The sequence below is a fragment of the Odontomachus brunneus genome, unplaced genomic scaffold, assembly GCF_010583005.1.
Source record: "Odontomachus brunneus isolate Ranch 3 - 2012 unplaced genomic scaffold, Obru_v1 Obru_scaffold_017, whole genome shotgun sequence".
NCBI lineage: Eukaryota > Metazoa > Arthropoda > Insecta > Hymenoptera > Formicidae > Odontomachus > Odontomachus brunneus.
In genome coordinates this window covers 2,760,327-2,785,223 of record NW_022639467.1, presented here as the reverse complement: position 1 = coordinate 2,785,223, position 24,897 = coordinate 2,760,327, and the positions used below count along the sequence as shown (strand labels likewise).

At 40.1% G+C, this 24,897-nt stretch overlaps 1 protein-coding gene across 7 annotated transcripts; it reads right to left on the bottom strand.

The window, feature by feature from the left end:
- Positions 1-13,451: 13,451 nt before the first annotated feature.
- Positions 13,452-23,257, bottom strand: LOC116841627 (DDB1- and CUL4-associated factor 6-like). 7 transcript variants are annotated; one of them, XM_032809778.1, is made up of 17 exons: positions 22,763-23,256; positions 22,032-22,186; positions 20,685-20,802; positions 20,401-20,579; positions 20,191-20,326; positions 19,956-20,116; positions 19,665-19,836; positions 19,349-19,600; positions 18,889-19,279; positions 18,600-18,709; positions 18,401-18,484; positions 18,273-18,324; positions 18,044-18,181; positions 17,275-17,536; positions 17,085-17,190; positions 16,486-16,667; positions 15,501-16,412 (listed from the first exon to the last, which is right to left on the bottom strand). In XM_032809778.1, exons 1-16 carry the CDS (start codon positions 22,851-22,853, stop codon positions 16,531-16,533), a joined length of 2,544 nt encoding a protein of 847 aa, XP_032665669.1. In that variant the 5' UTR covers positions 22,854-23,256; the 3' UTR covers positions 15,501-16,412; positions 16,486-16,530. The 7 variants fall into 7 exon arrangements, with proteins under 7 accessions (XP_032665672.1, XP_032665673.1, XP_032665669.1 ...); XM_032809781.1 differs by lacking the exons at positions 15,501-16,412; positions 16,486-16,667 and adding an exon at positions 13,452-15,494 and having other exon boundaries at positions 22,763-23,255; XM_032809782.1 differs by lacking the exons at positions 15,501-16,412; positions 16,486-16,667 and adding an exon at positions 13,452-15,494 and having other exon boundaries at positions 17,275-17,527; positions 22,763-23,254.
- Between the last annotated feature and the right edge of the window lie 1,640 nt (positions 23,258-24,897).

Here is a 24,897-nt window from a genome sequence, read left to right as displayed (position 1 = left end):
CACACACACACACACACACACACACACACACACACACACACACACACACACACACACACACACACACACACATACAGAAAAAACAACAAACATACACACAGATTAGACGGAGAACTACGAAGAAAATACACAACGACATAACGTGGTGTCCGAGAGAGAAGACGTTGAAAAGTATAACGAATACAGAAACACACACACACACACACACACACACACACACACACACACACACACACACACACTCAAACGTAAACACCCCCTTAAAAAGTAGTAACTAAGCGCGACAAAAACCAAAACCCGCAAGATGCCGCAATCGCCGGCACATATTATTCGCTCCAGTACCTGCTCAGCGTACTTACCTACCTACACTTTTACGCGTGCACCGCGCCACGTGTGCCTCAGCCTCGACGAGGGAATCACGCGAAAGCGGGATCATCGGAAACGCGAGAGAGCGAAGTCGGTCGTTCGATTGACTGGTCGATTGGTCGATCGGTTGTTCGACGAACACCGAGGACGCGAGGCAGACGGACATGCTTGTTCGCTGTCGGCTAACGCGAAGGAGGAGATCGCGCCGGAGGAAGAAAGACAGAGAGAGAGAGAGAGAGAGAGAGAGAGAGAGAGAGAGAGAGAGAGAGAGAGAGAGAGGAGAGGAGAGAAAGATGGAAGGATCTCGCTGCATGCGCGCCCGTATCCTCCAATCGTTGGTACCGCGCACGTTTAGTCGACCGACGAAAGCGACACGAGATTCTCTATCCATCCGAGATCGGCCTCTCGCCGACTCTCACCGACGGAGCGAGGGGAATATTCGCAATGCGCCGACGAGGAGGGTGCGAAGGAATCAAGCGAGATCGATGAACGGATATGTAATATGACCGCCGCAACGGCAAATATGAACGGGACGAACGGATCCTGGATGGAGGGGGATAATCGAGTCAGCGAGATGTCACGCTAAATCGATGAAAGGGATAAAATGGAACCGCGAGCAAACGCGACCGCTCGCCGTCGACACGGAGACGGAAGATCGACGATGACCGCGATCATCGTCTCAGATGGCGATTATATAGCAAGCATGGTCCGATTCACCGCAACATGGAGAACATCGTCAGCTACTACGCCAGTGGAGGGAATCCCCGCGGTGGGAACTGCGGCGCGATCGGAAGTACTTGAAACAAGCACGGGACAAGAGCCGTGAATTGTCGCGCTTGAGAAACACGGTAAGAAGAGACTAGATCCGCCGGATGACCACGTGGAAGTCAGGAAGAATGAAAAGCGATATCGCGCAGGATGCGACGATCACTTCTCGCCGGAGCGAGGCACAGTCAGTCGGCGGATGGTCGACGGGGACGACGAAGGGACGACGCAGGAAGAGGAAGCTCGAGCAACCGGGGTCGGATCGATGCTGGGCATCGACACGAGGTCAGCGACAGCGGTCGAGATGGAAGGCGGGGAGGAGGAGGAGGAGGAGAAGGTATCGAAGTGCCAGCGTGGGAGAGAGAACGGGGGAGGAAAACGGAGGCGGCGTCACGGTGGGGTGTAGAACGCGCAGGGCGGCAGGGTGGAATCGAAAAGCTCTCGGCGTGGCGAGCGCGAGTGGAAAGAGAGCGGCGCCGCGACGGTATCGCGTCGTATTTAGTCGACGCAGCGCGTCGTAGCGGGACATTCTTCCAGGACATGATTCTTTTCTTCGGCTTTCACTCTCGTCTCTGAGCGAACTACTGCACTGGTGCGCACACACACACGCGTATGAGAGAGGTGAGAAGTGTTTCTCGGAGCGAGACCCCCGCAGTGAGATGCGAGACCGCGAATCGTCGCGCGAGAGACATCTCGTTTTTATTACTTCATTAACGATAAGACTTTGACTCGGAGTTAGGGTTCTCAAATAGTTAGATTCGCGCGCGTAGCGCGCGCACGCGCCTTCGACACTCTGCGCAGGAGCCCTCTCGAGCCCCCTTGACGCGCACAGATCCCTTTTCCTTCGCGACGTGCGAATTCGGAAAAATGAAATTGCAATGTACGTACGCGCGTGTTCGGTACGTAGAATTGGAGCTATGTTCACGAAGAAGAATTGATAGAAAGACGGAAAAGAGAGGAAAAACGACGCTGATGCAAGAGGCAAGCGCGTGGAATATGCTGGCGAGGCGCGCGGACGTATTTAAATATCTCTTTCTGAGAATTGTGCATTTTTACCTAGCGATGTGCAAGAAAGTACTTCGAGCTTCGTACTAACGTATAGCGTAAGTTTGAGATATCATAAGCTTCGATTGATTCTATTCGCGGTTCCTGTCGCGTCAGTTAGCAGTGTTCGAGATGTTACGACCACCACAAGTAACTTCCTACGATGCGGCATCAGGACCCTTTTTACGATAATGTTCCTTCCAAATGTAGCGCGAACGCACCGCTGCGATCACATAATATAAATTTAAGAGCCGACAAAAACTCAACTCGCCCAGGCGATTGCAATGTTCAGTAGAATCCCCATCGCATCTCGCTGCGGAAGATATCGTCCTGATCCCGCCGCGCTCATCCCTCCCCCCTCTTGCCTCCTTCTCTCCTCGCTCCGCGTGCAACGTGCATACACGTGCGCACACATACGTCCGTACACGAATCCAAACGTACGCGCTAATTAATGCAGGATGTACGCGCAATTGTCCTGGAAAGAAAAGAACGATCTTTAATCGTCGTTACCGCAAACCTTATAAGAATGACCGACGCGCCGCGAAGAACGCTGCTACCGCCGCCGTCGCTGCTGCTGCTGCTGCCGCCGCCACCACCGCCGCCGCCGCTACTGCGTTGCAATGTACTTGTACGGTGGGCGAACATACACACGCACACATACACACAGACAAATACACACCGTACGAATCGAATCTACCACCCTTCCCACCCTGCCCTTTTAGCCGAGCCCCGTAATTTCATTTGTCAATCGATCTCGCATCCCCGAGTGCACGTAGGTGAACATGATTCAACGAGAGGAAACACCGTAGGGCAAAAACCTTCTCTCTCTCTGAAAGGGATCAGAGATAGAAAGAGGAAAATAAAATAAAAAAAAATAGAAAGAAAAGCAAAGTAGAACAAGTGAGATGAAGGATCCTTTAAGACAAAACGACAAAAAAATCGATGATAATTCTCGTTCTCTGTCGTGTCTCTCTCTCTCTCTCTCTCTCTCTCTCTCTCTCTCTCTTTGCATTATTAATGTTATATATGGGCATATATTTATTAAATTACTTGGAAAATGCTAAGAGAGGTGATGTAAACACCACGGACACAAATCGCAGCGCACGACCAGTGGGTTTATTCACCGCGTGAAGGAGGTCGGTGAATCCCTGATCGGTGATCGCGATTCAAACGTTTTTTGTCGAATTTACTTCATTAATAATGACGAATCTTTCTACACGTTCGTACATTCTCTATTACTATTATGACTTACGCGTATAGTAATGTAATTTTGATGGACGGAAGAAGAAAGGAAGCAAGGAAATGAGGGGAGTCTCTCCATCTAAAAGAAATCGGATAAAAACTTTTACGACCTTGTTATATATATATATATATATAAATATAAAAGAAAAACTATACATATATGTTATAACATGTATATGAGTGCGGGCGCGTGCGCGTGCACGAACGTGAGTACGTAGATACGCCGACGACAACGACGACGATGATGATGACGACGACGACGATGACGACGACGACGACGATCACTGAACTACCAAGGAATTATTATAACGCATCGTTAACTTAATCGAGCTAAGCTCGATGACCCGTTAGAATGGTCAATCACGAAGAAAAGTCTCAGCGCTTCTTGCCAAGTTTTCGTTTCTTTCAGCGTCTCGAAGCTTTCGCGTGTTCCCGCACGTCGTGCGAGAAACGCATCTCCATCCGCATTGTGTATCTGTATTGTATTTTCGCATTGTCCGGCTGTCTGGTGCAAGAAACAGAAGGGAGGGAGGGAGGGAGGAAGGGGGCAGACGACTTTGAAATTGTCGAGGGATCATAAGGCCGCCCGAGTGCATCGTCGGCCGATGACGATGCACCTTTGAGTTGAAGCTGCGCCAGCAAGATTGCGTTCGTGCGGGCGCACGCGCACCCGCGGCACCTACGCGTATGTATATTGATACAAGATACAGATACGATTTAATATATTGCAGATATATACTATATAAATAAATATATATATATATATATATATATATATATATATACATATATATATATATATATAAATATATATATATATATATAAATATAAACATAAAGTTTTACGATTAAGGGATAGTTATTTCTACTACTCTAATTTGTCGCTTCTACGTGTGTGATTGTTGTATAAAACGATTCATTGATTTATTATTATTGTTATTACACTATTATCATTAACGTTAACAACTATTACTACTATATTATACGTCGTCGCTGTCGCGGGGAGGAAATCGAAAGGAAAAGGGCGCTCGTCTTTTCTAGCGCGAATCGACTCATTCGAATGAATTCAGAGTATTTAACATGTATATATATATATATATATACATATACATGTATGTATATATATATAACATGTAACGATCTTTATTATAAACGTTTATAAATACGAGTTTACGGACGTTAACAATAACGATCGAATGACTAAAGTCGAGATATATACCCAATTTTTAGATATATATATATATATATATATATATATATATATATATATATATATATATATATATATATATATATATATATATATATATATATATATATATATATATATATATATATATATATATATATATATATATATATATATATATATCTCCAACGTTTTTGAGAAGCACACGCCCGCGCGCGCGCGCGCGCGCGGCACACCACTATTATTATTATTATTATAAATATTATTATCATTTGTATGTAATAGAGTTAATTCGTACCGAAGGGATTCTTCAAACGCGGAGGGGAACGTGTCTCGCGATGCTCGCGTCGGATTTCTCGCTGAAAGTCGTCTTTCGCTGGAGAACCAAGGGTTCAGAAACGCTTGTTAATTAAGACCGTATCATTGTAGAATATCGAAGCTATTATCCCCCCGTTGTATCGGCGCAAAGCGCAGAATAACGCGAGCGCGCGCACGCGCTCGCGCGTATCAGAGGGGAAACTCGCGCAGTCCTCTTTGCGCTCGCTCATCAACGGCCGGACCTCCGCCGTTGGTCGAGGGGCGGATATTTGTCTCTTCCTTTACAAGATATCACCGTAATCTCGCTTCGCTCTTTCGGTAACAGCACGTGGTTGTCTCTGGCAATTTTTGAACGATGCCAGGTTCTCTTCTGATACGCGTGTGCGCACCCAGTGGCGTGACTGAGGCCCTCTTTGCGACTTCTCTCAACGTCCTTTTCCTCTTTTCTACTCCTTTCCCCTCCGTTTTCTTTTCCATCATTTCATCCCTTCTATCTGTTACTCCCCGTTCTTCTTGCGCCCTTTCTTCTTTACCGTCTCTCCATTTCCCGTCTTTCCTTCAATCTCGGAGATCTCCGTGAAATCGGCATCCAACGGAGTCCGCGAAATCGTTGGTTACACCACTAGCATGATATATAGTGTAAACTACGTATGTTGTATGTATAATCTCCAGATTTCTCACATTCCGTAGCGGTTTGCTCATTTCCATCTCGGCTCGTACTGTAATCCCTTTCTCTCCAAGTTTCCCGCGAACGATCTTTCGCTGCCAGTCGCGCGCCCAATGCACGCACGTTCTAACGAAAGAAGCGCGGCGAGGAATCTCGAGCTTAATGTGTTCGACCATGTGTTTCGTCGTTGTGCTGTCCTTCTGGTTTGTATCGGATATAAGATGAAGATTATTGTGTATACTCTCTCTCGTATTTTGTGCGCGAACGGCAGGAATCGATAGAACTAACGATTGTAACAATCGAGCTTCTCGCGATTACGTTAACGCGTTACATACCGTAGAATTTAGTTTGCCACGCTGACGGTTACGTTTACGCGTGGAATGTCGATCCTCGATAACATTAACTCTTGTCGATTGTACCTAAGCCGGCAGCTCGCTTGAGATCTTTGTCGATCGAATTCTTAATCCGTAACTACGTATATTTCTTGTATTTTGGTCAACGATCAAACGGAGAGGTTTCGGAATCGCATCAAGTCGACGGGAGAAATAAAAACGATAAATCCCAAGTATCCCAGTCATGCGACGAGGAAAGACAGTGCGAAACAGTTTCGGAATAGCGCACAAGGAAACTGTATTCTCCCTTACATAATCTCAAGTTGTTCGCGGTACTTTTGTAAATATAGCTTTTTCGTCTGTGAAATCGGTTCCAACCACTTACGTCATTCGTCTCGGACTGTTTTTCTCCAGAGTGCTTATCGTTTTCACAACTGACCGTAATGTATCGATGAATTATGACGGGCAACGTTTATCGTTTTTATTTTTACTGTCGAGCGCGACGCGGCGATTCTGTAGCTCGGCATCCACGGCGCGTCTAAAAGAAAATCTACGCTATTCGATCTCGCATTCGAAAGCTGTAATTTGTTGCATAGGAGCGACGCACTCCCGAGAAAAAAGAATAAAAAAAATATATACAGGTGTGTGTGTGTATATATATATATATATATATATATATATATATATATATATATATATATATATATATATATATACATACATATACATACTGCTGCTCCCACTGACTCACGTTTATAAGTCGAACGTACGTAACATTGCACGAGCATCGCAAGTCCGGTCACAATTCAAATGTCCGATGCAGCGACGTATCCCACTTTCGTTATAGACTTCCCGACTAATTGTTCCCGCTAACTTTTGTACTATAGATAAACAACATATCTTTGTACGAGAGACGTAATCGAGTCCCCGAGATCCGTAGTGAAATTCGTAGTGACAGCGAGGACGAACCAAGATTCAGAGTACGTCGTGTGTACGCCGCGAGTTTGTCCCGCGTCATCATCGTACACTGAGAAAAGGGCCTGGATAACGGTTATCAGATGCTTTGGTGAAACAATTTCGACTAAATGTCCAGATGAATATAATCAAATAATATGATGGATATTAACAAATACAACCTTAGCACAAGGCTTGACACATTGAGAGAAAGGAATACTTAAAAATTTATTTGTGTGTTGTGGGATATAAAGTTTATTTTTCTGCGAATAGACTTTATATTCCCCACAAATAAATTTTCAAGTATTCCTTTCTCAGTGTATTCATTATCGAGGTTTGGTATCTCTTGTTGAGACTTGGCGAATTATTATCAATTTGTATGGTACGTATTGCCAAACAATTTATTAAATAAAGCCACATTGTTTAGTGGCACTTGCCACTATATTAGGTGATAAATGTACGAGATGACCAAATACTTTGATAATAATTATTTAGTAATTATTACCAAATTATTTGCCATTATTATTTACCAAGCCACTTAATTGGTCCAACTAAATGAAGAATTTGTTTTAATAATTTGTTTATTACCACAAATGGTTGGTCACTCTATTGCCATATTTGATACCAATTACCGAAATATTGCACTGAAACGCTTAGCCAAATGCATTTGTCAACTGTTGCAAGACTTTTTTTTCAGTATATACCTTTGTCGCGTTCAGCTTCTAATTCTTAGGCGATCTTCGTAAAGTATGGCGTATACAGCAGTCGACGAGTCGATCTCCCGTCGCTTCTCGCGACTGCTCTCACGACGGCAAAAAAGCGAAAAAAAATAAAAGACGCTATCGCGTGCTCAAGAGATTTGAATTTGTCTCCCCTGTAAACGCAGAATCCACAGGCGTACTCCTCGTGAGAATTATCGATTAGCTATTATTACGCATAAGTACTCGAGAGAGACATGTAATGTAACGATGACGGATCAGCATCGGCTATTTAGGCCAAGAATCGAAACCAGTGTAACTTCGAGTTGAATCGCGCGATAGTACACTGAGAAAAAAATACTTGAAAATTTACTTATATGGGATAAAAAAGTCTATTTCACAGAAAGAAAAATTTTATTTTGCAGAAATAAATTCTATTTCACAGAAACAAGCTTTTTTTCGCAGAAGCAAACTTCGCATCCAATGAGTAAACTTTCAAGTATATTTTTGCTTAGTGTACCTTCAGCACATCCGGCGAACTCGCCGACGTTACACTCGCATCGATCTCTGATTTAAGCGTCAAAATTGTACCTCGTGCGTCCGAAACGATGCAGTCATCCATTCCACGGCGGATTTCTCATCGTTGCACGTTTTCAACAAGCGGCATTATAAATTGTTAGATAGAATATGTACACACGCGTGCGTCAGTGCGTGATCAGTGTTTTGAGGTATAGGTCGGTTCACTTCCAGAGAGGTAAACGATGGCCCCTCTCGACGACGAAGAAACGATCCGATCGGCGATCGAGCTGGACCTTCCGGTGCGTTGACACACCTTCCGAACGAAGGTGCATCGAACAAACTCAGATGAAGAAGACGCGTCGAGTTGTTATAAGACGCGCCTCCATTATCCCGTTGCTTCTCGTTGCTCGCGAAAGTATCGAGAGATCTCGAGTTTTTCCTACAGTTCCGTCTCTCCCCTTTCGCACTACCATTCTCACGTTCGCAAGAATCGCTGCTGTGCAATCAGGTCTCTCTCGCGAGTTTGTTTCATAATATTGTTAACTCTTGTTTGTATACTCCCCATTTGTTATACTACGAAGATGTTTTCAAATTAAAGAAACTTGTCTGTGTCTCTTCTCGTACGGACTTTCGTGATTATTTGAACTTTTAACTCTCTCGCTCGTCCAGCTTCACTCAGTTTCAGTTGTCAGCCGCTCTCGGACTGTGTCGGCGCCTGTGCGGTGTCACACTCCACGATATTTCCGGTCCGCGAAGTGCGTCGCGTTCTCGCCACGGCGAGAATTGCGCATAAATGAGAAACGCGCATCGGAAGGCCGATGCGCTCGTACTGATCTCCCTTTGCCTCGTTTCTCCTTGACGCTTGACGCGAATGAACACATCGCGCAGTCCGACCATGCCTCAAAAGGTCTGAGTGAACGTTCCTTCCGAACAGTGCGAACAATTGTAACGATTACTATGATTAATATCAATATTATTACATTTATTGTAACTACCATTATTATTATTATTATCGCTGATTATTATGTCATTGTTATACTGTTACCGTCATACAAACACACGCACAGACACACACATACACACGCGTTATACATGCATGAACGTACGCATACGTATGCACACACGATGCACGGCACGTCGCATACACGGGAAAAGAATTTCTGTTGGGCTAACTGAATATTTCTGTTATACCGAAAACATTCGTCTGAACGTTCAGACTCGGTTGAGATGCAAGTGAGAGCAATTGGCCGAGCAGAGACTTCCCACAGGAATCTTTTTGCTCGTACGTTTTTTTCGTCTGATTCACAGACGAAGTTCAGTTACACCAGCAGTCATTTTTCCCGCGTGCACGTACACCCGCATAGTCCACACGCGCATGCATCTCCGCGTGCGATACGAGGCAAACGGCGAGCGATGAGGCTAATCCCGCCCAAGCATTTGTATTTTTATCCCAAGTGAGAGCGTCTAACGCTATAACAGAGGCGGCGAAAGTGCCGTTTCGCCCGATTTTGCACGACGATTGTGTAATGAAAAATACGCTATTTTCCGTTGACCCTTTCTTACTACGGGAGAAACCGCAGCATATCCGTGCACGGCACGCGATATCTGTAACGTGTATAATCTTACTTATAGAGGAAATAAGGGAGAAGACAAAATGTAGGATGGAAATAGCGAGTTTTTATAATAGAGCATGTACGCTCGCACGCAAGTGCAGAGAGGGATACGTTTTCGTAATAGTATTTTGCCCACTCTTTGCGCGAATTACGCCGAGTCTCGTGGAACGCGTCCGGCCGAGAATCCATCCTCTCGAGAACACGTCGCGCCCGCGAAAACTTGCCTCTCACTTTAGTCCCTAAGAAGTTAATCGTGTGGTTTTTAACTCGTTCTAGCTAAACATTCACTTTTGCATCTCTCTCCGATCGAGCGCGCACACACAAACTAGGTGTAATTTTTCAAATAGTCACGCACGCACGTGGATGAAATTGTGTCGCGAGACGACTTGTGCTCGGCCAACTATTGTCAATGAGTTTGCTAGGAAAGACGAGTTTGTGCGTACTCACGAATTTCAATCTGAACACGCTCGATATCTGAGAATACGGAAAGTCGAAACCGAGAAATTGATTAGAATTCATTAGTGACATTCTGTATAATCTATTTTAAACCTTTTTCAGTTGATGAACACTTACATATTTTATTTGTACATTTCGCATTTGTGTTGAAATCAATTTGTGTAGAGATGTTGTGTTACATTTGTAACGTATATCCGTGTGTTAATGTAACACACTGTCGTTGTGTCCTTTTGACAGTTGCGTTGAGTTTGCATTCATCGTTTCTACGTGTTAGAACAATACAACTTGTTCGTAACATGTATAGGAAGTGTTATACTAGCATACTGGTTAACATGACAGGTTGCCTGTGCGTTTTGTTGACAGGCGCATGTAGTCGTGGGCGATCTCAGTAGACCTCGGCAAAATGCTCACTCAGAACGTAAATTTCATAGAAAAAAAAAAGCGCGCAAGTGAACATTCCGCCAAGACCTACTGAGATCGCACACAACTAGGCGCGCCTGCCAGCGAAACGGACGGGCAACCCGTTTTACTGATCTGTATATATAAGTGCAACACTCTATACACTCTTGATGATATATTTTATATCCAAGTGCGCGTTGTATTGTTCGTTAACATATTTGCCTTGCGCTAAATTAACGCAAAAACTCGAGTGAATAAATTGGGACATTTAACGTGTCAAATTTAACACACGATTATTTGCAATGTACTGTTTTTTTCACAAGAGAAGAATTCGATACTATTTGCGACGCACTTAGCGCATTTTGTTCTTTGTCATGAATTTGAAGTTGGATTTGGGATAAAACGAAGAACGTTGGCCGAGTACTTGAAGTGCACTCGAACGGCATCCGGAGATTGATTCCGCCCTGACTGGGCGCGCAAGGCCCAAAGACAAGTACTCGGACTCTCGGTCGTGCTCTGCTGACCACAGCTGCGTTTCAGAGAGACATTAACGGCGATGCGATCAAGTACCGAACAAACACGTGACCTTATACCTGCAATATACCGGCGAATTAAGAATAATCGACGAGAATCGCTTTGTGAGCGTTGAATTTCATTCCGTTCCTGTTTTATGTCTCTTTGCTCGTTCCAATCTTCGAAGATAGAAATTGAAAATTCGCGAATTAACTCTAGCACTCAGATTTATAAAAAAGCAAACTTACTTTTTGTCTTAATGCAAGATAAAGATAGGAGAAAGCGTGAAAGTTTCAAAGATCGATATTCGACTTTGCAAGGATAAAACATCCGACCAAATCGATTCCTTTTGATATATTTTTTATTCGTCCAGTTTTTGCAGGAAATTCGGCTCGATGAGCGAACAGGACGTCGCGTCTTTCGGCAGCTACGACAAGAAAGAAAGAACGAACGAACGAATGAAATGAAAGATTATTAACTTTCCTTCCCTCCCTCTTTTTCTCTTTCCTTCCCTTCTCCCTCTCCCCCCCCCCTCTCTCTCTCTCTCCCTCCTCTCATCGGTACATCTAATATAACGCTAAACTTCATTATTACATTATTGAATCTACGAATAAGTGATTGATTACAATTTTGTCCTAATGTTCAGAGAAATAAAACAAAAAAAATACACATACATACGCAGCTGCCCACAATCGAATCACACACTTTCCGCGCGCCACGTCGTTCCTCGATCGACGAGATTCGCAATTATTTTTTTACGTTATACTTTCTTTTCTCTTCCATTTTCGCCCGCTTCTCTCGAGAGACTCTTCTGCCATACAGTATACCTGCGTAACGACACAGTTTGCTAGTTATATTGTTGTTAATAAGCTGCAGAATATACCTACTGGTCTGAACGACACCGGTTTCAATTCCTACTCAAAGTCCGCATGTGCTCTCGTTTTCCCGACTTAAAACAGTGACATTGATCACACGATGGGTCCAGATTTGCGTCATCGAGATTTTAGCGAGATGTCGTGTTCCTAGCGGTGCGTATTACGCGGTCGAGTTGATAGATTTTTCGTAAATCGAAGTTTTGGAACCTCTCGTGTACTCGGGATCCTTGTGAGTCGTTAGGTTTAGCAAATAATGTTTGTCTATGATGATTCGCGTCTCGATAAATAAAGGAAAATCCGTGGCTCACCGATCTTTTCTTTTTTACGAGCACGAAGAGCTTGGAGTGATTATAATCAGCAAGAAGAAATGCTTCCTGAATTGATTATAAATAATTCTTAAGCTAATTAAAAAGCATTTCAACGGCAAAATTTCAGTAAATGAGTTACGTGGTTCTCATTATCGTCCAAACAGCAATCTCTCTATTAGATTTAATTATTCAACAGTGAAACAACACTCGCAGAAACTAAATTAAAATTATAACGAAAACTTATAAGTTTTAAACTTACTGACTTACTTATAAGAACTTACTGTCGCGCGTGTTCTTTCTCTTCCTTTTTCTTGCAGAGTATATTCTTCGTAAACAGCATATTAAGAATAATGCTTAAGAAAAAGAGTTTTAGGATATATTTTAAGATTACTCTAAAAAAAAAACTGTGCTAATATTCCTCTTATTTTTCTTTAATGCTTTAATGCTTAATAACTTGTACATCGTACGCGGGTCTGGTTTCGGAAATATAATTATCAATCGAGATGATTTTTTAATGGCGCTTTCAAAGTTTCTCAAAGTGCACATTAACATTACATTATGTAACAGTAGGTTACAAGACTAAAAATATGATTGAGGATAATAGCAGGGAATAAAATGTCGAAAAATACCAAACACTGTGAAAAGGAAATCTTGCGTATATGCGCATACCATTTAATTTGATCTAATTTGACCTCCGAAACCAGAGGTATCTCTAAATAGCTCGTTAAACAATTAATCCCGTAACTAGAGATTTTCGGATAAACTTCCATTCCTATTGATCTTCCACTCTTTCAAATCTCGAGCCCAGAAATGTGTAAGATTCCACCTTAAAACGAAGTATTTTATGCTGTACACAATAATATACTGTTATTATTAATTTTATTACGAATTTTATTGCATAGCAATGCGATGAATTTTAATTTATATGATATTATTATTAAATTAATTTTCGTTGTGTGTTGAGAAACTGTAGTTTCATTTTATCTTCCCGATCGTTGCTTTCATTCCTTCCTCTCTCAGCCCATTCACGCGTCTCTCTTCAGAAGGCTGTGCTGAGCTTCTTTCGAAAGATCCGGTCAACAAAACCCTTCAATAATTAAACGGAACTTAAGCAGAACAAACGAAAAGGATCGGACAGAATCCAGGAGATGCTGACTCAAGGTTGGCTCGATAACGATTGCTGCATATTCACGCTATGCGTTCTCACACTTTTATTACAAACCCTTCGCGTAATATACAATTGTAAAGACATGTCGTTTAACTCTTAGCATATAAGTTGCTCTCGTTTAACGATCGCTCTACCGTATCACTATCGTATTAAAATTGCACAAGCGACGCAACGCGAGATACGGTGTAACACCCGTATCGACTGTCATCAACCTATATATAGAGAACCCTCGACTTTCTTCGCGCAATTCTGGCTACATACCTCACAAGCGAATACAATTATTATTCTTATTATTGCTTTTCTTGCTTTTTTCTTTTTCAATATAAACACCCGTAAGGCACGTGTTACAATTTGCCTTACGACAGAAATCTATCTCAACATTCTAACGGGTCGCATATTGTGTCTCTTTTTCTAACAGAATCTCAAGCGCAATGTTACTGATCTCGCAGAAATTCCCTCATTCTTCAAATATCTCGACGGCACGTCTATAACGTTAAACGGAGAGTGTAACAACCGTGAATAATACTGCGAAACGAACGCAAGGATTCACAGGGATCATTGTGTGCCAACACCTACGATAATAACGGAAGAAGAATACGACGTTCCCTGTTGACCCTAAGAAGCAGCTCGTACAATCTGGCCGTCTTCTCACCCTTTCTCTCGAGCACGGGAGACAAAATTCTGCAAGATTTTACGGAATATCGTTTCACCTCCGATACAAAAGAAACGCTGTCGTGTGTCACGTTGTAACAAAATAAATAATTACATTCTACATGAATGATACTATGTAAAGTCTCTCGAAATCTTAACCCTTACAGTCTGGGTGGTTTTTTGGGTAACTTTTATAGTCCTTGAACTAAAACCTTTTCGCATATATTAAAGAATAGATTGATAAGAAATATGAAACCACAGTCCCCGTCACTATAGTGGCTGCCCAGATTGTACGATAATTTTTCTTTTAAATAAATTTTTTTTCTTATTCAATTATACAGGGATCTTTTTTGTACTAAAAGTCACGAAAGAACATAAATTTATTTTTTTTTACAAAGAAAATTATGCAAGAATATATAATAGTAAAAAATCAAAATATAAAGCAAAATGTCTATTATTATTTGCATAACTTTCAAACCCTGTTAGTAAAACATTGAAAAATTGTATTACAAATATATCTGTGTATTTATTTATTTTTATTTTCTAGAATCTCTTATTTAAAAAATTAAATTTGTTTTTATTAATTTGTATGGAAAAAGTGGATGATAATAATAATAACAATAGTAGTAATATTTCACGGAACTGCTGCCCCGCTGCTATAGTGGTCTCTCAGATTGTAAGAGTTAACAATTCCCCAATTGCACATAAATCGATATTTTTGTTTGTCGCACCACTTCCATCAGAGATCGTCGACAGTACAGTCTTTTGCCGTTCTTCGTATATAAATATATCATATTAAATAATGCACGATAAAATGTATATGTAGCGGAGACGAAACACCCCTTATTGCAAACCTTCGACTAGCATACTAATTCTTCTGTCTTCTCTTCTATTTTGTACGTGATGCACGATAAAGCGCAGCACGAATCGGATAAAAATTCGTCAAGGAGCTAATGTATCGCAACAATCATACGGATTATATTAAACACAAAGTATATATATACAAAGAGAAACTCTTTTTCTTCGGCACACCAAACAATATACGAAACTATTAGGAATTCCGCACACTTAGGGATTGCGCACATAAAATGGCAAGAAAAATACAAACGAAATTCGATATTCAAGGAACGAGTAGCTTGGCAAAGACAATTTTTGATTCGAATGTCATTATAATATATCTAAATCCTCAAATTCCGAATCTCAAGTTCGATTTGTCACACGTATGATTTATCGATACCAAGCAAAATGTTCTACGTCGTCCACGCACGAGACGGCGGCTTGATCGTTAACCAATTATCGTGATACACGTGAGTTATACTTTTATCATTGTCACCAGTTGCAGTATCGTCGAAAACGATTTAGCCACCTCGTAATTCGCTGCTCTCGTCGCCGCTCCGTCTCCTGTTGCGACCTCGACCTACAAAATAACCGACATAACTTTGCATAATTTTGTTGTGTAAACAAGCGTACCGGCCATTTCTTTAGACCGTAAAAATACTTTAGTGTAACCATTCTGTTATCCTGTCGATGTAATGTAAGATTAAACGCGACGTTGTGTGCGACTGACGACATTTTAATTTCGACAAAGAGAGAAGATTAATGTAACCAATAACTAAACGCTAGACTAATTAACCATCCGGTGTAGCACACGACTTGATCCAGAAAATCATTTATTCGTTTTGTCATTGACTTTAATCCATTCTTTCTTTACGATTCGAGGCGAATCTTGGAAGATTAATGTTAATTTTATGTGCGAGATATGTCGCGTATATATCTCGTGTGTGTAGGATAACGTACATATACATACATACATTCTATACAAATAAGATAGAAGTAAAATAAATGGCATCATTCTCATCGAAATCATAATAAATACCTCCCCTGCTGCATACAGTAATAAAATACAATAGAACACAAACGGATACTTACATATCTTCTTCTCTAATTATTAAAGATAAATGAATTCTAATGTTTTCCTCCGAAAAATTGTACGATTCCGCGCAATATATATACATATCACATGTATAGCGTGCATATTTATATTTAAAAATAGTTTGACAATCGTCGAACTCATATCGTCGAAGCATTATCTTTCTTTAATGAATATAATTTTTACAAGAATTCAAAAACAATGAGTGTGTGTCTAATATTGCATATATATTATATGTATAATTGGCGAGATATATGAATATCTCGCCAATTTTTAATTGAAGCTTTTATTTTATACAATTTTGAAGTGCATGCGGCAGTGTGAGTTTATATTACACAATTATCCAGCGTAAATTAATTTTGGTAGTTATTATTTTTATATATACATGGTGCTAGCGCGTCAGATCTATAAAAAAAAAAAAAATTACAATATATTAATTTCTTACATCTGATTGTATTGATAATGGCAGTACACTTACCAGACACGCGTTTCAAAAATGCCAAACCCACAACACATCTATCTTTCAGAATGACGGCTCTGACACATTTAATGTTTTGTATATAAACTGCACAACATTTCTGAGAGATATTTCAGCAAAATAGAACGAAATTTCTAAGTAAATGGACACTCTTCTCTCAAAGTTTTCGTTATCGGAGGAATCTACTTAATGAACGAGCAAGTGCAAAATATATTGGCTAATGGTAACACGTGTGCGTTAAAAAACTAATAAAATAATTTATAATTTTAAAGGAAACATTGAGGAACATAAAAACACCGAAGGCTTCAGTCAAATCCTTTTACACTGAAAAAAGCAAAAACTCTATCGATTCACCGAATATATATTGTATATTAAAACTACGGAACACTTGAGCATGTACACAGCCAGTGCGAGAAAACTGATGCGAAGCTTTACAGCATCCAAAGCAAATCATCACGTACTTTAATACCTGCGCACGACAATGGAAGACTTCCCGAAATCTTCGGATTATTATTCCTACTTATGTATCGCTCTGTTCGTATTAGTATAGCGAACTACCGCGAAGAGATCCTGAGAATACTAATATAAATGTTCACTACCTCTGCGTATCTGATTGAGGCATGCCAGCATTCTGATCATAAAAACCGCAGGTACAGTAATAGTGTCTTTAGTCTCTTCCAGCATGACCGCGTTTCTCTTTTTCAGCTGAAAAACAACGAACAACAGATATAGGATAAGACAATGTCATCGTCATTTCTCGTGCTATTCGCCAAAGGAACGATTGCTTACGTCTTCCGCGAACTTCTCGTCGAAGTCCGTCTTTTTGTTTACCGGCGCCCACAATTTCACATCGTAGTCGATGCCGGAAGTGGCCAGAATTGGCAGGTACGGATGCGGTTGCAGACAATTGACAACGTGATGATCCGCTTCCAGCAACATACACAGCTTGGCGGTGTCCCTCTCCCATACAAACACGTGACCGCAGTCACTACCTGACATGACGAAATCGTCGCCCCAGAAATTCGCTTCCTTGATCATGGTCCTAAAGAAACTAGAGTCAAACGGAGGAAGGGCGAACGATCAGATAATATGGCGGCGGCCTAACGATATACGGCCCAGTCCGCTCGGAGGCTTTTTCGGAACTACACAGGTCAATGACTTGGTTTCCGATCTATCAGACGTTCAAAACGTAGACACTTAGATTAGACTGAGGAAACTTGGTCGAGAAGTTATCGTTCCTTCAACATACGGACCACCAACCAAACTCGCCAAATAGATTTGGTAATACGTTGACTATAAACTATGTAATCCGACTCAACGTCACAAAGCTATCGATTCGTCCCTCAACAGCTTCTTCAACTTAATCACCTTCTAATCATGTTAATCTATCTAATAACTACTGATGATGTATGTTTCGTCTTGAAATAATTTTTACACATGTCACCTGACGAATTTCAAAGCGTACACTTCGCGTATCGCTTTTTTTTTCGCGCTCTCTCATTAATGGTTAAGCTCGGCGAAGATGTGTTATGTGAATGATACTAAAGACAAATCATACCTCGCGTTCCTATGTCCCATGTATTTTCGTTTTACGCAGAGTTCAGTCAGATAGGTTTCGTCAAACGTTTCGTGTCCTTGAGACGAACGAGCATTAGCAATTGCTTCGTCCATCTCAGCTTCGACTGGATTTAATAATCTGCAAATATCGATACCATTGTTAAAATCCGAAGGAATTACAATTCAGAAAAAAGAAAGCAATTACTGTTGTAGTATTTTTTTCAACTGACCTTTCACCTGGCTGAATATCCTCGTCTTCGCTGTCAATGACCTCTTCAGTTTCTGTGAAAATATAAACACGCTATATTAAAATCCACAAAGCATTCGATGGATAGATAAAGAGAATGCTGATACTTACTCTCTCTGATATCGGTGTAACGATGTTTGTGATTATTGCTCGGTCCAGCACTCAAAGTTCTATCACTGCAACTTCCAGATGGTCCTACAAAATAAACCGTTGTACAAAATGAACGCGAAATGTAAGATAACAATAGAAAGCAACATGTACAATTCGACAAAACAAGATGTAATACATACATCTCAAAATAAATACTCACCTGGATGGTAACTGTCACGAGTTACTTCATCACCGACGCCGAGTGATATGGTAGCGCTGGTTGAGCTTTTGTCAGAATATGTTAAACTCACGGCAGGTTCACTGCCATGTCTATACATATTAAATTACATATTAATCAAATATCATCATACGCGATAGATTGTCGTTATAATAGTTAAAAATATACATATTTATTTCGATATGGAAGTTTCGATATGAACGGTTTTAATATGTCAAGCATTATATATCGAAAGCGTGGAGTATTAAGAAATAGAATTGCAGAATCTTACCTCTCGAGAAAACCATCTCGCATCGTTGTTAATCTATCCTGTAGATTTTCCATCATACTTTCCTGCTTACTACCTATGTTCGCACGCGAAGCTTCGTTCGCATTTCCACCCTCGTCCCATATATCGCCATGCTTACTTCTATGATGGCTACTTGTGGAGGAGGCGGAAGCGGCTTGCGCGTCGCTTTGACTAGATTCAATTTCCATAGGAACGTCATCCGACGAGGACGTGGTTAAATTATCGTGGTTTACACTCGTGGACGTAATGTGCGAAGCTAACTGGTTATATTCCTGCTCTTCGACTTCTCTTGTTTCAAGTCTTCCATCGTTCGTCGTTTCGCTAGTCTCGGCTGTATTACTTCCAGTCCTATCGGTATACAAGCTTGTACTTCCTAAGAGAAAAGAACACATTAATAAACCTGTTGTAATGCGTAACGTAAATGAATATTTAATTTTACTACCACTCGTTCCTGCATCATTGTTGTCATGTTCTGTACTCAATTCAGCCGATTCGTTACTTCTTTCCGCGCTCGACTCTCCATTATTCTCAGTGTTTTGAATACCCTCCTGTTGCTCGATAACACCTTCCAAGCTGTCCTCACCGCCGCCACTGAGAGCAGCGCGAGTAGCTGGGTCATTTAACATTCTGCTGAGCACGTCCGTCATCCTTTGCATTAAAGAAGTATGAAGCACTGGTCTTGCTTGAGCGATCTCTGATGAACGATAGTTTAAAATTAGCCACGTAAAATATGTGACAGATGAGTGATATCGATTTACCTGTACCACTGCGGCGTCCTCCTTCTCTTTCCGGACGCGCGTCAGGACCAGTATCGGACCAATCACCACGAAGTCTTAAGCGACGAACTGGTTGAGGTGACCTTAAAGGATGCTTCTTTCCTTTCCCCTTCCCCATCGTTGCATCTTTTCGCAGCTGTAAACTGCCTTGGTCCTAATTAATTTCATGATTAAATAACAACATATTTCTATCAGGAATAAAATAAAAATTATAACTGAGACAACGTAGGAAATATAAGTAAAAACTATAAGTGTCGTGTATCAATTCATTACCTTGATACTGAACAAGTAAAGATGATCACTACTATAACTAACGAGAACATCTTGTCCGTCCGGACTGTAACTCAATGACGTGATCCTATAGGAATTGCCTTCAAATTCCGGCACAGTAAAACTGCACAGTGGTCTCACTGAGCTTCCTGCGTCTATCCAACCTAGAGAATGTACAATGTAAAGATATATAACTGGCCGCATATGTGACGTGTCATCACATCGTTGTGCATATTACCAGTAGCTGGCGTGCCGAGAGTTCTTCTATCAAATGTTCTTACGGTGCTGTCGGAACATCCAATCGCTATTTGATGAGGCAACACAGGATTCACGGATAAAGCAGTTACGGCTCTTTGACAGGAAATTAACACATCCTGAAGAAACAGTCCCAAACATATTGTTCGAGTATAGCTCGCGTGTAACATAAATTGCGAATCATGTTAATTACCTCTCTACATCTTGTCGCGCTACATTTATCCTTCATCCTGAGATCAAACCATCTTACAGTTCCGTCCTCTCCGCAGCTCAGGAAATTATGTGGCTCACCGGGTATCGTCGCTATTTCATACGTAGTGCCAGTGTGACAAGTGAATTGATTATGGAACGTCTCTGTTCGTCTCATGAGATCTGCAAATGCGATATTGGCACTCAGCACCAAGGACATCTGATAATGCGAAAATATTTGGCCTGATTAATTCGCTCTCTATGTACTAACATCTGTTGATCAATTACCTGTATACAAAATAATGCCATCTCCGCTGCAAGATACGATACGGTGATCACCGCTATTAGGCAAAAACTTGGCGCTAAAAATATTTGCTCTGTGACTGGTTTTATAGTCCGTTAGTACCTTAAAGAGAAAAATTACTAGTTTTATAGTCCACTAGTACCTTAAAGAGAACATATAAGAACCGAACAAAGATATTTATACTTCTCTTTCTACTTATTTTAGACTAGAGATACATAATGCGGTTGAAATAATTTTCGTATGTTTTAGGAAAATAAAATGTTTTTGTTAATGTTTGTATAAACTGTTTAAGTTCATAAGAAAGAAAACAAAAGCCACCCATAATGTGTAAGATTTTCTTGAAATATATTCAAAAAAGATATATAGAAGTGTGCCATACTGTATATAATAGTATATTACTATTGTTAATTAGTAAGGTGAATATAAAATTGATGGTTCTAGATAAATTTAGTCATGTATAGCTGAAGGATTTACTGGTTTGGCACAGCATCTGCATTTCTAACTATGTCAATGTTGGACCTTGACTAGAATTAACTATCCAAGACATTTCCTTGAAAAGGTTTAATGCCAATGAAACTTGTACAACTTCCTCTTTATGTTCTATAGCTTAATGACACTATATAATTAATATTTACTTACTCATCGCTGTTAAAATTGCAAAAAATATTTTTCATAAATTATGTAGCATATATCAATCATATCATTAACCTATATTGATATTAAATTCATAATTTTCATGTTTTTTGCATTTCTATTTAATAAAATCTAAAATAACAATTTTAAAATTATAATATTAAATTTAATATTATCAATAAATGCTTTTGTTTAGTTTTAGCCTCTTAATCATAATTAAAGTCAGATGTGAAACATCTAAATAAAATGAAAAAGAAAAATATGTCAATAAAATTAAATTGTGTCAATTGCACAACATGATATATATGATAATTGCTATTTCATATAAATATATTCTGTCCTGGAAACTCAGTCAAACAGAAAATGTTTTGAAGGCCAGCAAGCATAATTAAACTTCTGTGGACATGTGACAAAGTAAAATCAAAAATAATCTTGGCACAATCTACCTTGACAGTGTCCAGGAATAAATATCAAGTTAAAGTAAGTGACAAAATTATTTCATCCACGTGCGTTGATTACTGACTGAACGTTTTCTCACTGTTAAATTAAAATACACACAGCATGTGTGCTAGTTGGGTTGTTACCAAGATGAATTGCTTCATATCAATAAGATCATTCTAAATATGAATTGCTATATATGAAACATCTTTTTAATATTCATTCAATGACAACCATGTAATTTAAAACATGAGGCATACCTTGTAATTATATGCATTAGTTAAAACAAGATGCTGATCGTCACTTCCAGACAGTATCAATTCTCCGCTGTTATTCCAACATATAGAATTCACACAACCATTATGAACCTTCAGGCTCTTCAGTAATGACATACGCTGTATCAGCTGTAGGCTAGCTATAAAACAACAGACAGTTTCTCAAACCTTCACAATATTTTGTCATCTATATATATATAACAGAGTAATTATAAATTTCTGATCTCTCTCTCTAACCAAATGATTAAATGACTATACTTTGGAAGTCTTGTATCGTTAAGTGTACAAGCAGAAGATTTAAAAAGGGCTGACAACAGCCGTTTTCAAATTTTTTAACTAGATTCTTAAACAGTTGTTTAAAAAGAAAGGAAAACAAAGGACATGTATTAAATAATAATATAAATAATCATATTAGAGATTTGTGACTAATTAATCTATTTACATCCTCCGATTAAGCAACATTTTCCAACACAAAGAGACTCGTAATAAGAGTTGGAACAATAACAACGGTAATGTTCCCGACTACATTTAACAACACAAAAACATTAGGCCTGTTCTTTTTCACTGCACTGCTGAACTGATGCAATAAGTTAAAGCGAGACACATATATGTTTTCTCACTTTAACTTATCACACTAGTGCAATAGTGCAGCGAAAAAGAACAGGCCTATTATTCGTAATTTTACGATCGCGCGCTAGTATCTATTGGTAAGTTACCTTTACTGCTGGAATAAAGCTTGAGCCTCGTGTTGTCATCGTATGGCTGATAGTAAATATCACGGAAGATGTTGGATCGCGTATTCTTCATGATGATCTTGGTCAAGCTACCAGCTGACGACAAATCTCAGCAATGTGTAGATCACCCGGCCGATCGAGCGTACCAAAGTCGTTAACGCATGGATAATCGTTTCGAGAAGATTAGTCGCGAACAACAACGGTCAAAGTTCGCGTCCCTTGCACGAATTCGCTCGTTCCAACCTCAGGAACTCGACGACGTGTAGTTACGCAGCAAAAATCCTGATGTCGATACGTAGCCGCGACGTGACATGGCACTAAACTCGTTATGTACTAAAAATAAATGCGACGATGCGAGCGCGGAAAATTGCGTACGTACGCGATGCGATCTCTCGCACAGCAGCCACGACGATTGTCTACGATCGCCACCTTTGCTTTCCGTCGCGCGAAACAGCTGGGAACAGCTGAGCGAGCTTTATACTCGATACACACCACGCACTTGACTCGCGCACACATTCACACGTATATCACGATTAAGAATGGACAATGTTTTTTTGAATCGTGATGTTCGATTTCGTTTTGTTGCATGTTAAATATTATTACAAATTTTTATCATTTATTTAATAATTTCCACACATTCAACGTAAGATCCTAAGGGCTTTTATTTTTCATTAATAAAAAATCAAACAGTTATTCGATCGTGCTATTAAAGAATTAAAGTCCGTGTGACCCGTCTTTGAAGTACGCTAATTAATAGTCATAAAAAGATCTTCAGATTTGCAATTAAAAATAACAAATCTGTTTGCAAGTCCATCTGATGCGTTTTCTTCCAGTCGAGTTACTAAACGTTGAATCAAAAACGTCATTTCGGCTTTTATCTTACTCACAGAATACAAACGAATCAATGTATGACATCTACTAAGAAATAAGTAGAAAGCATAAAGTTTCCTCTTTAAAATACATCTTTCACATTTTAAATACAAATAATTTTTTAATGTAAAAATTTAATTGAAAAATTACAATTTTTCGTTTTACTCGATATATTTAATCAAAATGCAATAGCAATTGAGTTTGTTACACCAAGGACTAAAACCAGGGACTTTAAGCTGTAAAATACTATTAGATAAAACTAATTATCATTATCGTTACCGAAGTTACAGATCGTTGAATTTGCAGTTTTGAAACGCGAAATCAAAGAACGATTGACTAATCGTTGATTCATACTACTTCGATCTTCAGCAAGGAAGATAACGCCACGTAACGGAGATTTTAGGACTAAAGCCGATATTCATATAGCGTGTTCGACTGACCCTGGGTAGAGACCCTCTAAAGCCCGTATCAGACTACGGATTAAGATTGAGATTGAATTGAAAATTGGCCAATCAGAGCAAAGTTCACCAAACTTGAGCTTAGTGAATTTTGCTCTGATTGGCTAATTTTCAATTCAATTTCAATCTTAATCCGTAGTCTGATACGGGCTTAATAAGAGTCTGGCCAATAGAAATCTGATTTTAAGACTGGTTTATGATGGCCGTTAACTTATCCCGGAATCGTAAAAAATTGATAAGCGTTAATCATTAGAATAATAATTACGTACCTACCGACTTTTATCTTTTTATTTCTCTTGAGGACAAAGTATCACCTCACGTCGCCATGAAGCTAATTCGATTACTGCTGAGACAGCTTTTACTAAAATCTGACTAAGCTAGGGAATTTTTTGAAATGGGTCGATTGAGTACCACTGTTCAGTCGGATTTCCAATCCGACAACTTATATGTAAACACCCAGAGTCTGAGCAGCGATCATGTAACTTTTCACCTAGAGCGGTAACGTGAAAAGTGAAAAGTTTCACGTGAACTCGTGATCACGTAACTCGGCGAAACTTGAAAACGTGAAACTTTTCACATGAACTTGTTAGCCATGAAATGTGCTGGCGGAAAAGTGAAAATCTAGTGACATGATGAATGCGGAATATATTATGCTACTGCTGTGATGAGATACATGAAACATAACAATCCTAAGGTTATAGCGATGTTTTTAAGGTTAATATGTTCTACAACCGATGGATATAGCTGATTTGGCCGATATTGAAATCATATAGGAACCATGTTTAGTGA

Excerpts from the sequence above, each read along its gene's own strand:
- LOC116841627 (XM_032809777.1), bottom strand. The coding sequence starts at position 22,853 with ATGAAGAATACGCGATCCAACATCTTCCGTGATATTTACTATCAGCCA. Across the intron at positions 20,803-22,031 it reads CTAATGCATATAATTACAAG|GTACTAACGGACTATAAAAC; the intron begins GTATGCCTCATG and ends TTTCTCTTTAAG. Across the intron at positions 18,710-18,888 it reads CGAGATGGTTTTCTCGAGAG|ACATGGCAGTGAACCTGCCG; the intron begins GTAAGATTCTGC and ends TAATATGTATAG.